The sequence below is a fragment of the Anolis sagrei genome, chromosome 4 (genome assembly GCF_037176765.1).
Source record: "Anolis sagrei isolate rAnoSag1 chromosome 4, rAnoSag1.mat, whole genome shotgun sequence".
Taxonomy (NCBI): domain Eukaryota; kingdom Metazoa; phylum Chordata; class Lepidosauria; order Squamata; family Dactyloidae; genus Anolis; species Anolis sagrei.
The window spans coordinates 29767223-29783410 of NC_090024.1; the positions used below are offsets into that span (position 1 = coordinate 29767223).

Consider the following 16188-nt stretch of genomic DNA (forward strand, 5'->3'; position numbering starts at 1 on the left):
ACCAGAGGCACTCCAAGTGGCCAGATACTGGTCAAAGGACATTTAATCAACTACCAAACTCACATATTTTGTATTCTGTCTGTTTGCTTTCTTCTGTTAGAAATGTAATATAATTGACTGGTTGTCCTGACACTCCAAGTGGACAGATACTAGTCAAAGGACATTTAATCAACTACCAAGCTTGCAAACTTTGTGTTTTGTTTGTTTGTTAAAAAAATGCAACCCAACTGTTTGGTCTGCTCCTGACACAATAAATAAATAAAATCTTTAGAATAAGGATCAATAGCTTCGTACATTTTCTGCCTGGAAAGGTTGCCCTGCTGTGTGGTATTCTGGAATTGTGGGAGTTGCAATCCAAAACACCTGGAGGGCCCAAGTTGGGTTCCAAAAGGAATCATACTCACCTCCAACAAATGCTACGTTCAGCAAAGGAAAAGAGGGATCCTCTCACCTCTTCAGGGGTCTACCGTATACCATGCAGCTGTGGACAAGTCAACATAGGGACCACCAAACGCAGCATTGCCCAAACACCAATCAAGGAACATGAAAGGCACTGCAGACTACTTCAACCAGAGAAGTCAGCCATAGCAGAGCACCTGATGAACCAGCCTGGACACAACATATTATTTGAGAACACAGAAATGCTGTACCACACCAACAACCGCCATGTCAGACTACACAGAGAAGCCATTGAAATCCACAAGCATGTGGACAATTTCAACAGAAAGGAAGAGACCATGAAAATGAACAAAATCTGGCTACCAGTATTAAAAAACTCTAAAATTACAACAGCAGAAGAACAGAGAGGAAACAACCAGGCACATCTTAACACCTCTCAACAAAAGATTTTCCCAGGCTCAGCCAGGCCTTCAAATGCTAATGAAGGTGGTCAGTTGAAACATTCACACCTAGCTCCAGCAGAGAAGAGCTCTTTGCCCGACCCCAGCCATTCCACAGATATATAAACCCATTGTCCTATTTCCAACAGACCTCACTACCTCTGAGGATGCTTGCCATAGATGCAGGCGAAACGTCAGGAGAGAATGCCTCTAGAACATGGCCATATAGCCTGAAAAAACCTACAACAACCCAAGTCTTGATTCTGCCATAATACACAAGGGATACCATTTTGCTATCCATTGAAGGGCAAGGAGGGGTATCCATGTGGATCCTGGAATACCAAGAGTTCATTGTAGCCCAATTTAACAAAGTAGTTGTGTTCTGAGTGCTAACATTTGGTACAGAATCACATATAACATGGTCAGCATTTTTATAGGTTCCTACTCCACCAAAAGGGGAGCAGAGCAAGGTTTTTATTCAAAACTAGACTATATATACATTTTAAATGAAACAATGTGTCAGGTAAGCCTTGCACTGATAAACAAAAATATTTTGAACATTATAGTGACCACCAAACCTTGTGATTCCAGCCATGAAAGCCTTCGACAATACATCATACTCACCCCGCTGCAGGTCCTGCTTAGTCTCCCGCACATAATCGTCCGGATTCCGGCTCAGTACCTTCACCTTCATGCTCCCTCTGCTCCTCTCAGCTGTTTCCTCAAGTGAACCACATGGATGGGGGAAAAGGAGGAAGGGAGCAAAACAACTTCCGGGTCAAAGAACTAGAGAAAGTTGGCTGAAGGAACGGAAGGAAGCACAAGGACCTATCAGAACACTAAGCCCCGCCCTCAAAGAGGCACGGCAAAGGATGCTGAAATGTGATTGGAGGAGTCGGGTATGAGTGACAGCTTATCCCTGCCTATAGGAGGGGAACGGGGCGAGGCTAAGAAGCCACGCGACCGGGGCCTTCCCGGCTTCTTCTCTCTCTCTCTCTCTCCAATGGACTCCGCCGCTGTTCCGGGAGCCCAGAGGCGCTGTCCCGGCCCGGCTTCCCCTCCTCCTCCTCCTGCTCCTCCTTCTCAAGCCCCTCAGGAGCGGTCCCCCTTCAGGCACGTGCGCTACGAGAACCTGGTGGCCGGCCTCAGCGGCGGCGTCCTCTCCACTCTCGTGCTGCACCCGCTCGACTTGGTGAAGATCCGCTTCGCAGGTTAGAGTCAAGTCAGGCACGCGCGCGCGCTCTCACTCTCAGTCCTTCGGCAGCCGTGACGTCACGGTCGCGAGACACCCCCCCCCCCCCAATAGAAGTCAAACAAACACCTGCCAACCGCTTCTCTGGCGCGCGACCGACCTCCCTAACGGTCGCGGGACCCGAGGCCACGCCCCCTTCCTTTCTCAGCATAAACAAGGTCCAGGGAAGGCGGAAGTCCAAGTCCAGCAACGCACCTTCCCCACCTGTCCCTTATAGAGCAGGTCTGGGCCAACTTGGACCCTCTCTCCAGGTGTTTTGGACTTCCAACTCCCGCCATTCCTAACAGCCTCGTTCCCTTTCCTTTCCCCCTTCAGCCGCATAAGAGTCAGGTCCTTTCCTTTTCCCCTGCTTAAGTGGCTGAGGGGAGAAAAGGAAAGGATTCATCACTGATGTTTGAAGCTCAGGCGTGAGTGGTGGCTGGGAGGGCCTTTGCACAATTAAGACTCGTGCGCCAACTGCGACTGTACCTCGTGAAGGCGGATCTGGCCGGGGTGGTCCATGCCTTGATCACCTCTAGTTTGGACTACTGTAATGCGCTCTACGTGCCTTCTCGGTGGTGGCCCCTCGGCTGTGGAATTCCCTACCTGCAGACATCAGACAGGGCCCTTCGCTGTTGGCATTTCGGAGGAAGGTGAAGACCTGGCTTTTCGAACAAGCGTTTGGCTAATCAGTGCAATGGAATATAGGAACACGGTGCAATCGAACATAGGAATATGGAACAAAGGATTATGAGAATGGATTCTGATTTGTTGTTGAGGCGCTATGATAATGATTGTTTATTGATATTGATTGTTATGTATAATTTATATTGTGTTTTAATTTGCCTGTGATACTGTCCTGTGACAATTTGTATTATGTAAACCGCTTTGAGTCGCCTAAGGGCTGAGAAAAGTGGTATAGAAATAAAGTAAATAATAAATAAATAAAGAAATACGTGGGGCTGCCCTTGAAAACGGCCCGGAAATTCCAGGTGGTACAGCGGGCAGCGGTCAGGCTATTAACTGGTGCTCCTTACAGGGAGAGGTCAACCCTCCTGTTTAAGGAGCTCCATTGGCTGCCATTTATCTTCCAGGCCCAATTCAAGGTGCAGGTTCTTTACCTACAAAGCCCTAAACAATTTGGGACCCAACTATCTTCATAATCGCATTTCTGTATACGAACCCACACAATCACTTCGTTCATCTGGAGAGGCCCTGCTCACAATCCTACCTGCTTCACAGGCGCGATTGGTGGGAACGAGGGACAGGGCCTTCTCGGTGGTGGCCCCGCGACTCTGGAACTCCCTCGACAGGCCCAGGCATGTAACCGGGGGGGGGGGGGCTTGAGGGGCTTCGGGCTTGAGGGGCTTCAGCCCCCCCCCCGAAATTCTCATGGTGGTTCATGAAAAGGCCTTACTGGTGCATTATTTAAACTGTTATGTTTATTCATATCATGATCTGATCACCATACTCAATATATCCCATATGCATCGGGGTATTTGGGTAATGATACAAAAGGTTTGCTAGGGTAGACCCTCTTTCACTCAGACTCAACCCCCCTGAAAAAAACTCAGCCCCCCTCCCCCCGAATCGAAATCCTGGCTACGGGCCTGGACAGGCCCCAACACTGGCAGTCTTTAGAAGGAGCTTGAAAACGTGGATGTTCCAGTGTGCCTTGCTGGAATAAGGAATCCTTAGCAATATGTCCTTAATGCACTTTATGAGAGATTTAGAATTGTCTGCATGTCTTCCTATCCCAAAAACACTTCTCCTATCTCCCTTGAACTCCCCAGTTTTTAACTTTAAATGTTCACATTTGGCCCTCCCTCATGTTTTAAAATGTGTAGTGTTAGTATTGTATTTTTTGCTTTTATAAGTTATTCATTGTTTCGTTGTGGTTGTTTTGTGATGTTGTGGGGCTTGGCCTCTTGTAAGTCGCACCGAGTCCTGTGGGAGATGGTAGCGGGGTATAAGAACAATAAATAAATAAAAATAAATAAAAAAGGAAGGTGTTGTTTATTCGTTTAGTCGCTTCTGACTCTTTGTGACCTCGTGGACCAGCCCACGCCAGAGCTACGTGTCGGCCGTCACCACCCCCAGCTCCTTCAAGGTCAGTCCAGTAGCTCCTCCAGAGTCAAGCCAGTCACTTCAAGGATCCCATCCATCTTGCCCATGGTCGGCCCCTCTTTCTTTTTCCTTCCATTTTCCCCACTATCATTGTCTTCTCTAAGCTTTCCTGTCTTCTCATGATGTGGTCAAAGTACAGGGTGAGGCAGCATAACTTCCTTTTTTCAAAACTTAATAAAGCCCATTGTATGAATCAGGGTTTTTTTAATAATATAGGCGTATACCTAAAGTTTTGTTTTATGTCATTTTGAAGGTCAAATCAGGTAGGTGACGTCAGGTCCCGAAATTTTTCAGGTTAAAAAAAATAAACATAGTTTACCAAATCCCCATGCTAAGTCTATGAGATGCAAAAAATTACGAGTCCCTCCAGAACTGCAAGCACTATCTCAAGCAAATATTGACAATTTATTCACGCTGTTATTACTTGCAGCAATAGCCGATGTAGCGAAGCAACCAAGTTGCCCCCCCCCCCCAACTTGGTTGCTTCGCTACATCGGCTATTGCTGCAAGTAATGACAGTAATGTTGAATGCTCTCATTAAGGAGGCCAGACTTGGTGGAGGTGGTTGACAGGGATGGAGTTGCAGGCTATTGAAGGTTGCTCTGCCCCCTGCTGTGCTCTTTGCTTCAGCATGAGCTAGGAGGCAGGTTTCAAACCCCCCCCCCTGAAATTTTCAACCCTCCCCGATTTTTTTTTTCTGGCTATGACCCTGGGTGACGTCCCCATTCTCCATACACTGAGTAAACCGATTTCTGGCATTTGTCATGACTCTTGCCAGCATAGCAGGTGTTATGTTGGCAATTTCTTTCTGGATTGTTGGTCTTCAAATTTTGTAGGGTCTTTGGACGGTTCACATAAACACGGGATTTCAAAAAAACCCATGGGAAAAAATCACAAGGGGCCAAATCTGGAGAGCGGACCGGCCACTCCAAATCCACTCGAAAAGAGGCTTCAATGGCAAAAGCACGCTCCTCACTGTTCCAAAGCATGATGGCGACTGAACTGTGTCAGGACAAAACTTTATACTCCTGCCTCTCAAACGAGACCACTAGCGCTCCGCTACGTTTTCAACCGACTGAATGGTGCGCATTTTAAAAAAGGAAGTTATGCTGCCTCACCCTGTACTTCATCTTTGCCTCTAATATTTCCTGAAGTATGGACTGGTTGGATCTTCTCACGGTCCAAGGCACTCTCAGAATTTTCCTCCACCACTGTTCAAAAGCGTTTATCTTCCTTCACTCAGCCTTCTTGTGGTCCAACTCTCACATCCATAGGTTACTACGATGTTAGGGCCTTCTCAGCAGTGGCCCCCACCCCCGCCTATGGAACGTCCTCCCTAGAGATATCAGATTGGCCACCTCCCTCTTGTCTTTTAGAAGGAAAATCAAGACCTGGTTATGGAACCAAGCGGTTGATCAGTGAGCAACAAGTGGACGAAGATCACACAACTTATGGCAATAAATTGACCCAGACTGGTTTTTGGATTTCGATTTTAATTGATGTGTCTTAATTAATTGTTTTAATTGTTGTTTAAATTTTTAATATTTTGATTGTACTGTGGTTGTTTTTATGATGCTAGCATTGTATGATGCTTTTGTTAGGCCGCCCTGAGTCCCCCTTCGGGGGGGAGAAGGGTGGGGTATAACTATAGGAAATAAATAAAATAAATACGGGGGATACCATTGCTTTGACTATGAGGATCTTCGTTGCCAGTGTGATGTCTCTACTCTTCACTATTTTATCAAAATTGGTCATTGTTAGGAATGGTGAGAGTTGAAGTCCAAAACACCTGGAGGAAGGGCCCATGTTGACCCAGGCCTGTTATAGAGCTTTCCTCCCTCTTCAGTTGACACCCTTTCACTAATGATCTCAAGGATGCTGTAGAATGACAAGCTCAGATTAATTATTAGCCTAGCTCTGTTAAAGGGAAAATAGGTCTTTGAGGTTTGTACAGGCAGTCTTTGAGTTACAAACATCCGATTTACAAACAACACATAGTTAAGAACAGGGTGAGAGAAATCTATCCCTAGGAAGGGAACTTAACTCCCAGAAGAGTTATTATCATGGGGAAAAGGGGTCCTCACTGAAGCTTTATCACCAATCCTTGTTTCTGTTAGAAGTCAACTCCACACTGCTCAAGTCTGAAGTCCTCAATGAGGAACAGTTAGCATTAGAATAGGCTGCGGGAATCTCTCCCCCCCCCCCCTCCTGAATGTCAATTGGAATGTATCTATTTGTTCTCTGCCTCCCTCTCCTTTCCTCTCCTCCCATCCTGATTGGTGGTGTATACTTGATACTCTTCAGGTTGCATGCCTTTAAGACTTCTGTTTTTTCATACTTTTCTTTGTTTGTATAAAGAGATGTAGTGTTTAGAGTTTTTTTCTCTTGTTTTGGAATTTAGAACTTAAAATCTAGATTATACTAGACCCCTTCCTATACTGAGACAAACATAACTTATGCCTTCAAATGCAGCCTGTTTGTTGAAATAGTCTTTATCACCGTTTTAAATCCTTAGAATAAGGATCAATAGCTTTGTACATTTCCTGCCTGGAAAGGTTGGCCTGCTGTGTGGTATTTTGGTATATTTATATTGCTTAATTAATTATTGAGGTTGTATGTTCCTCAAACATATCTCCAATTATTTTGAATAGTGAGTGATGGCTTGAAGCTGAGACCTAAATACAATGGCATTTTGCACTGTTTGACAACCATCTGGAAAGAAGACGGATTCCGTGGCCTGTACCGAGGGGTGACGCCAAATGTGTGGGGTGCTGGGGCCTCGTGGGGCCTTTATTTTTACTTGTAAGTTTTAAAATTGTTTAAACTCTTGCTATCGTTTGAACTATTGCTCTTATAAACAATATTTCATTTTCATCTCAGTTTTGTGTGTTCTGTGGATACGTACAAGCTTGGTACATCCAAGTCCTAGTCAAATAACCTGTTCCTCTGTATAGGTTGAGCATCCCTCACCCAGAATTCCATAATATTCAAAAATGTTCCACATGGTGGACTCTTGAGTGTGCACAGACTTTGTTTCATTTGTGAGATCAGTTCAACTATGGAACTCTGCCTCAGAGTGTGATGGAAGCACCTTCCTTAGAGGTTTTTAAACAGAGGCAGAATGGCCATCTGTCAGGGGTTCTTTGATTGTGCTTTTTCCTGCGTGGCAGGGGGTTGGACTAGATGACTCATGCGGTTTCAGCCAACTCTATTATTCTATGATATTATAAACAATGTTGTTTAAAATACTGTGTATAAAATTACCACCAGATTATGTATACAATGTGTATATGAAATATAAATAGATTTCATATTGAGAATTAAGTCCTATCTTTAAAATACATTCAGATACAGATATTCCAAAATCTGAAACGCTTCTGGTCCCAAGCATTTTCAGTAAAGCATATGCAACCTGTATTATCACAGTGCCTTGGGATGATACAGCATAATATTTCAGAAATAACAAGCCAGTGAATTTGTTTATATTTGATGTCACTTATTACTAGTTGTCGAATTATCTTTCTGCTTTTCAGAGTTGGAACTAACCAAGGCAATTACATTTTTCTAGGTCAATAATATGTGTTAATGATTTTGCAAGCAAAATCCAAGAACAGTTTTCTTACGTCCCTTCCACAAAGCTGTATAAACGTCAAACTGGATTATATGACACTGTGGACTCAGATAATCCAGTTCAAAGCAGATATTGCGGATTATCTGCCCTGATATTATGGGCTATATGGCTGTGTGGAAGAGCCTTTAGTTGAATCATGAAGCATATTGGATCATTCTTCTTAGGATTGTCAGTCTAGAGCATCATCAAGGCTAATCTTGAAAAGACATCCGCACCAAAAGTTGCATTTCATTTTAGGGACTTTGTGTTAGAGCATGACTCTTAATTTAACTTTCAATGAATGAAGTAAAGTGGTGAACAGCTCTTCTATAAGTGTCTTATCCCTTGAGTTAATAGTGAGAAAATCTGGTCATCTGCCATTGCCTCAGCCAGGTCCAGAATCAAGACGGAAGATTTCACTGAACTAATCTACTAATTTGTAACATCTTTTACTGATCTGTTGCTCATCAGGCCATGCTTTGGATTACTGCTCACCAACCAGTAACTAAAGCTTATTGCAACCAATACTTAGAGATTATAAGATTACTGGAAATAAAAATAGATATAAAGAACATTGGATATAAAGCATAATAAAATATACTGACCATATTGAAATCTTCTGGAATATGGCTTTACAAAATGTGTGGGACCAGAAGTATTTTAGATTTTGAAATACCTATATTTGCATATACACACATCTTGAAGATGGGACCCAAGTCTACACATGAAATACATTTATGTTTCATATGTACTTCATACACATTGCAGGAAGATAATTGTATACGATACTTTTATTTTGTGCACCAAACAAAATTTGTGTATATTGAACTATCAAAACACAAATGTATCATTATCCATTAACCTATGTCAACGATTTTGGGAGTGTTTCAGATTTTGGAATTCAGATAAGGGATGATCAGCCTATACTGTGCTGTGCTGGCTTTGGATTGCAACCTTTCATAGACATGCCATGTATCAAGCCCCTCCCAAAGTAGTGATATATTGGATTATAACTCTCCTTTCCAGCCTGGGAAAAGTCTCACATATTTAGCTAACCACATTTCCTTTTCAATAATGCTTTAAAAACAGTTTGTGATACGACATCATGTGTTATGTGAGGGTGGGGGGAAGCAGGGAAGTCCTTGTGTGTGATCTCTTGACATAAACATTGAGCAGTACCCAAACTGCTGCAGCTTCCTCAAAATGCCATTTTGGTATTTAACCTGTAATAGGGGTGCTAAAGTAGCATTGGCAATCAATATAATTAGGAAAGAGAATATGCTAAAATCGCCTGCTTTCTAGCAAACCTGAAGTATCTGACATCACAGATTTTGCAGTACTAATGGTTGAAAAAACTCTTGGGTCCTCCTGAAATAGTTTTGCATCCATTTAATTCTTATGATTGAGTATAGCCTATTGATTGCATTTGGTGATACAGATAAAGAAACTACTATCTCTACAGCTTCTGTCCTGTAATTTTTAAGTTCACATGCCTATCCCGTGTGCATTCATTTATTAAATCTATGTTATATGCTTTTAAATGATTTTAACATCATATCAATGTTTCATGCTTTAGTTATAATGCTATTAAATCATACAAGACTGAAGATAGGTTGGAAAGCCTTGGAGCAACTGAACACCTTGTATCAGCTGCTGAAGCGGGTAAGGAGAATATATGATGAACTAATGTATGTGTTCTGTTTTCCTTGCGAATCCTTTTCTTGCCATCTCCATTTCCAAATGTTCATGCTTACTTCATTGACTCTGTGTAATCATAAAAAATAAGCAGTATCTTTTTGTTTATAGAGAAAACATTGTATTTACTAACCCTAAACTTGTACAGGAGCCAGTGTGGTATAGTGACTTAGATATTAGAGTACAACTTTGGAGACCAGATTTTGAAACCCCACTCAGCCATGGAAACCTTCTGAGTGACTTTGGGAAAGTGGCTCTCTCTCAGCCTTAGAGAAAGGCAAAGGCAAACCCCTTCTGAACAAATCCTGTCACAGAAACCTTAGAGCACATGGCAAAAATAAAGAAGCTGTAATGCAGCCACTTGCCTTGAAAAGCAGCATGATCTACTGTTGGTCTAAAATCTCTAAGTTATTATCCATACTGTTCAAGCAGAACTGAAAGATGCTCAGATCCATATTTTGAGGCCAGGAGCTTGTTTGATAATATGCCAGCATAACTCCTGGTGATATAGGAGGTGTTCAACTCCAGCTTGCACAATCAGTTTCCTATGACCTGTTACATAGAGTAAAAGTCCATTATATGGACTAGTTGGCAATCAGACACAGTTCTATCATTCCTTAATGGCCAGAATGTCCAGCGCTGGGCTCGAGTGCACTGGGAAACTAGAAGCCAAAAAGCCTCAAAGCTGGTTGACTCAGTCCTCTGTGTATAAGTATGCCACCAGAGCTCCACTGTGTACTTGCTTTGAACAGGATCATATGCTAAAACTTTAGTCCTATGCATGTTTGCACAGTAGTAAGCTCTACTGTATCGAGTGGATCTAATTCCTGAATAAGCATGTTTAGGATTATAACCTTAGTTTGATTTTATTCTTGTATAAATATTTGCCCGTAAAGAACAAATGTGGAGTTTTTTGCAGTTTTGAATCCTTGATCTTTAGCAGATAAAATTGTTGATCAAAGCAATTTAAAAGATGCATGCTATTTAGAAGTATTGATCTGAGCTGCTGGAATTATTGAAAGACATAGAATCATAAAGTTGGAAGAGACCACATGGGCCATCTAGTCCAACCCCCAGCCATGCAGGAAAAATACAATCAAAGTATCCCTGACAGATGGCCATCCAGCCTCTGTTTAAAAATTTCCAAGGAGGAAATTGGGGGCAGCATATTTCTCCAGACATCCTATCAGGTTTGCAAATCACTGCTTCTGTTCCTCTCAGGAGACAGTCGTCTACAACCAAGACCCATCTCCTTTGATTGACAGGGTCCCATTCCTGTAAGGTGTTCTGCAGATCTCCTGAAAACTGATCCTGTTGCTGAACTGGATTGTGTAGCTCTAAACTGGCCTCCTCCTCAGAGACATCCTCCCTGCATTCATCAAGGATAATCCAATCAGAAGTGTCCAAGACCCCCTCATTCTCCCTAGTGTGTTCTTATTCTGCCTTATCTATGACTAGGGAAAGAGCCTCGGCTTCATTCTGTGACTGCAAATTCCATGTTCGTGAACTGTCCTCCTCCCCAGAGATAGTCCCCATGCATTCCTTTGCTAGCCTGGGATCTAAAGAACTGTGTAGCTGATTCCATACACATAAGAAGCTATGGACTTGAATTCTATTACTAAATTACCATTCTTCATGGCAGTCCATTTCCAAGTATGAAATGGAGAGTAAAGCCTTATAAATGGAGAGTAAAGCCTTATAAATAAAGAGGGAAAGAACTGTGAGTTGTTACTGGTGAATTAAGTCTTTCTAACATAGTCATTGGACTCCTTTGAACATGTGTTGCCAGAAATACACAAGAGTCCAAATATGACATTTGGCTGAGTACCATTTGCAAATACTCCATAGGGTACTTCAGGGAGAAGGGATGTTGGCTTCCTCAAAGTTGCCAGAATACAGGTAATATCATCACTCCCTGTTGGTTATTCTGATGAGAACTGGTGGAAGTTACAGCATCACACATTCATCATTCCTAATTTTCAAATAGCCAGAAATGTTAAATGAAGTAATTTTAAACATGATTGAAGGAACAATTTTGAAAACTGTGTGTTTGTATACAGGTGGTGGGCAAATGGTATTGAAACACTATCATTTTACGTTGACATCATCATAATTGTCAAATTTTCATTTGATGGTAGGAGCAATGACCTTGTGTATTACAAATCCAATCTGGGTGACAAAGACTCGACTTGTGTTACAATATGAATCTGGCATTGACTCATCGAAGAGGCAATACAAAGGGATGCTCGATGTCCTTTTTAAAATATATAAGTATGAAGGAATACGTGGCCTTTATAAGGTAAGTCAATTGGAAGATGGACAAAAAGGACTAGTATTTTGCCAGTGTATAAGATGAATGGTTTTTGCATGGGTGTCTTTATACTTGGCTGGCCAGTAAGTTTCATTGTCATCCCGCTCTGCAGTCCCACCACTGCTTTAGCTATCAAAATTCTTTTGCCACAGAGCCATATTAGAGGCATTGAAAATTGCTGTGAGATGTCAGATCACAGATCAAAGGAGTCACATTTTGGATTAGTGCAGGCCTCTTCAACCTATTGCCCTCTAGATATTTTGAACTTCAGCTCCCAGAAGTCCTGACCATTGAACAAGCTTGCTAGTGCTTCTGGGAGCTGGAGGCCCAAACACCTGGAGGGCTACACATTGAAGTGGTCTGCTGTAGTGACTAGGGTTTCTGCATGCTTGCTTGCTTGTAATTTGAATACAAACATTAGTCTAGTATGTCTGTGATCTGTTTGCTTTTTCTGTGCTACAAAAGTTGCTTCCCTCCAGACAGAAAAGGGAACAAAAACATTGGCAGTGTACATTGGTTAAAAGCACACATGAGTATTTTATAAGCTGGGGTTTTTTTTTTCTTCAGTGTTAGTGAAACAAGCTTCTATCTGTTACTCTGTCTTCATGATCAAGTAGATTCTGGTCTCCCAAACTAAGCCAATTTTGAACCAATCTCTGCCCCCAGGCACTTACTGAATGATATTATTTAAACAAAGTTCAGACAGTTTTAATATCCTGTTTTTGAAGCAAGAACTTATGGTTAGAGTGAGAGGGGGAGATGGACATATTCATGAGCAAACTGAATAGAAAGCATTTGTATAATTCTTGGCACTGAGAAGAGATGATAGGTTTATTGATCTAGAAGAGTTTTAAATCTTTATAACCTTCCAATGGCAACATCTGGCTCACCAGATATTAAACTTTAACAGCCCCAATCTTCTCTGACCATTGGCCATGCTGGAGTCCAAAAATCTAAGAGCTACATCCCTCCTCTATCTCTTCCATGTATGAAATTACCGGGAATGTTTCTGTTTGTCTTGCAGTGCATACAATCTGTTGGTTTGACTGCAGTGCTATGTTTTAAACTTATGAATGTAACGGGTTTTTCCCCCCTGTAAAAACATGATTTGTTTTCACATCCCTTAACTTATTTTTAAAAATCTCTATCTAGGGATTTGTGCCTGGTCTGTTTGGAACATCGCATGGAGCACTTCAATTCATGGCTTATGAAGAGCTGAAAACAAAGTACAATAGATACCGAAACAGACAATTTGATTTAAAATTGGTAAGATACTCTGTAAAATGAGAGCACTGCCTTTTTTCAAATATATTCACAAGGACTTGCCTTCTCTTGTCTTATTGAGAACTAGTATTTTTTGCTATCAGAAACTGATTTGAATTCCCCATAAATGTAATTTATATTAACAGTGTACATATTTTAATGATATTTTAACAATACAAAAATATTAAGTGAAACTGCTTTTTCAACTAACATTTTTGGGAACTTATATTGATAGTATTTCATTTTTCAGAGCACTTTAGAATATATCACAATGGCAGCCCTATCAAAGATATTTGCAGTTGCTGCAACATACCCATATCAAGTTGTGAGAGCACGCCTCCAGGATCAGCACAACAGATATTCAGGTGTAGTTGACGTCATCCGTAGGACATGGAGGTAGGCATGCAGACCTCAGCCTGTTATAGAAATGCTTCCATTATTGACATTTATGTGTTTGAAAGTAAAAAAAAAACTATAAAATTATAATTATTTCAGGCTAATGTAAGATTCCAGTGTCCATGGGGGATATGTCCCCAGCCAGACTTCAGTAACATGAAACCATGGATATGACAGAATACCATTAAATTACCTCATGGTTCCAGCATATCATTGAGTTGCTTAGGAAGACCTAGAGATTTCTGGCGAGGTATAGTCACCAGAAAGCTGAATATGTCACCTGGTTGAGTTGCAGAGTTCAAATGTTTGGATTTTTGTTTTCTAATTGACAGACTGGATTTTTTACCTATGATCTAGCAAATATATAACTTCTTTGCCTCCTCCATCATTTCTGAATTGGTCAGTTTTCTTCTTCATGCACTTCTGCTATAGCAAAAATGCATCCTTTGTTATGTAACATTAGATGGAGAAAAATAACAAATAGAGGGAATGCTGAGAACCGTGATGAGTCGCCTCCAGGCTGAGAACTGCGGTATAGAAGCAAAGTAAATAAATAAATGGTGGAATAATGTATTGCTTGTATTTTTATTTATTTATTTACGATATTTCTATCCCGCCTTTCTCAAACCCAAAGGCAACTCAAGGCGGCTTACAATATTTTACAAAATAGTGGGGGGGGGGGGGGGGGGAATACTGGAAGCCATATGACCCATGGAACTTTACAGAAGTTGAGAACTACTGTATAAGGAAAATTAGTTCCTTAAGAGTATAACACACACACACACACACACCCCAAAATGCCAGCAGCCATTTTCACTGAACCAAAACAAATGATGGCAGAATGTGAAATTAAATGTCTCTTGAGTAATCAGAGAGTAAATAACATTTTATTTTTCAGCTCACGCTTCTGACAAGTGCTTTTCTAGTATAATTTTTGTTATTGTGTTCCTTCCAAGTTATTTCCATCTTATAGCAACTCCTAAGGTGAACCTATCACAAAGTTTTTGTGGCACAAGTTGAGCAAAGGCAATTGTGCTATTCCTTCTTCACTTGCTGAGAAAATGTCACCCACTCAAGGAGACCCAATACATTTTAATGGCTAAATGGGTTGTAATCCAATAATCAAACTACTATACCATTCTGGCTCACTAGGTAGTCTTGTGTGGATTTATATGTGCTTTCAAGTTATCTGTCGACTTTCGGTGACAGTATGAATTTCATGAGATTCATGAAGCTCTAAAGGTGGTTTTGCCCATTCCTTACTAAGCACAATTGTCATTGGCATCCCTAATACTAACATCTTATTTATAGACTTTCTGTGGAATTTTGCTATAGGGTATTTTTATACTCTTCTGCATTATTTACTATTATTTATTTACAGTATTTATATACCGCTTTTCTCACCCCTAGGGGGACTCAAAGTGGTTGTTGTTTATTTATTTCATATCAAAAGCATTGCATAAATTAGTATAAAACTGATACATATAGAAGGAGGACAAGCAGCTAAATATCTTTTGACCAAAACAGGTCAACAGTGACCACATAGTCTGTAGTCTCAAACAATTCTTCCTCTGTACATGAGGCAGGACATTGCGGACATGCATACAGATGCGGAGTTGTCTGTTTTGCTGAGAAATTGAGATTTTTTAAATCCTATTTTTAGTGAGGTTGTAGCCAGGATGAACAGAAATCATGCCTATAATTATTTGATTGTTACTTTTGTCCCCACTGTTCTACCACTGGTGATCAAAATGCCAGTAATCTAGTAAAAAAAAAGTTCTAGAATAATTGACAAAATAGCATAATTAATCAATGGCAGTACTGTCCAAAAGTAAATATGCTTGGAAATTGTAAATTTGTTCTTCTTCTCCTTAGGAAAGAAGGAATTCATGGATTTTACAAAGGAATTGTACCTAACTTGATCAGAGTCACTCCTGCGTGTTGTATCACATTTGTAGTATATGAAAAAGTATCTCATTTTCTAATTGGCTTGAAGAATGGTGGGTGAATATTATGGATTATCTCAGGACATTATCATAGTTTGGCCTTGCATCACAGCTGTCTTAAGTGAAGACGGAATTTCCCAGGCATTCACAGAAGAAACGACAAACTGGAACATCATTAATTGTGCTTGGCACATTTCTTCTGCATTTGTATCCTTTGCCTGGAATGTTATTCCATTTGAATCCTTGAATGAATAATGCAGCCCAGAAACTAAGTCTGCATCTTTCATTTTGTTGTACAGTGGATGGTTCTAACCCTGAAAAGGAGGGAATTAGAATTTCAGGTGAAATAAAGACACCACTAAATAAATTTGGCATGTTAATCCACAATTACTTCAGCTGTCCAAACGCTTTTTCCCCCTCAGTGAGTAAGCATCATTATGAATGAAAATATAATGGAGAGGGAATAGCACAATATGATGTACACAATTTGTCTTCACCACACTACAAAATTGGAGTTAAGATTTCACATTGTCAACTTTGAAAGAAAGGTTTGTTGTGTTTTCTTGCCAGTATTAATATTTTGTTTTAAATGTAATTAGAAACAAAATATAATATTTAAGTAAATGCTGTTTGAGATGTGACATTTGGGGAGCCTGACACTATGCAAACTCGGCTCAGCATGAAGAGCTGGGCTGAAGATGGAGAGTATGGGAGGAAACAGGCATAGGCACTATCATAGGCATTTTGACTTCAGATCTATTTATTTGGTG

The 16188-nt window shown here is 41.0% G+C and overlaps 2 protein-coding genes across 2 annotated transcripts in view; one reads left to right on the forward strand and one right to left on the reverse strand.

Annotated features, from left to right (window-relative positions):
* Positions 1-1758, reverse strand: part of DCAF13 (DDB1 and CUL4 associated factor 13) — a 31704-nt gene extending 29946 nt beyond the window's left edge. Inside the window, exon 1 of the mRNA XM_060775700.2 lies at positions 1464-1758. Within this exon, the coding sequence (XP_060631683.2) occupies positions 1464-1533 (70 nt within the window). The 5' untranslated portion in view covers positions 1534-1758. The remainder of the gene's footprint in view (positions 1-1463) is intronic.
* On the forward strand, positions 1726-15785 carry SLC25A32 (solute carrier family 25 member 32). Its single transcript, XM_060775699.2, has 7 exons — positions 1726-2050; positions 6849-6999; positions 9384-9469; positions 11641-11801; positions 12966-13079; positions 13327-13472; positions 15348-15785. The coding sequence occupies exons 1-7, from the start codon at positions 1741-1743 to the stop codon at positions 15478-15480; spliced, it is 1101 nt and encodes a 366-aa protein (XP_060631682.2). The 5' UTR covers positions 1726-1740; the 3' UTR covers positions 15481-15785.
* The last annotated feature ends 403 nt before the right edge of the window (positions 15786-16188 follow it).

Coding starts and splice junctions, on each gene's coding strand:
- SLC25A32 (XM_060775699.2), top strand. CDS start 1,741: ATGAGTGACAGCTTATCCCTGCCTATAGGAGGGGAACGGGGCGAGGCT. Junction 7,000..9,383: donor TGGGGCCTTTATTTTTACTT/GTAAGTTTTAAA, acceptor TTCATGCTTTAG/TTATAATGCTATTAAATCAT. Junction 13,080..13,326: donor GACAATTTGATTTAAAATTG/GTAAGATACTCT, acceptor TTCATTTTTCAG/AGCACTTTAGAATATATCAC.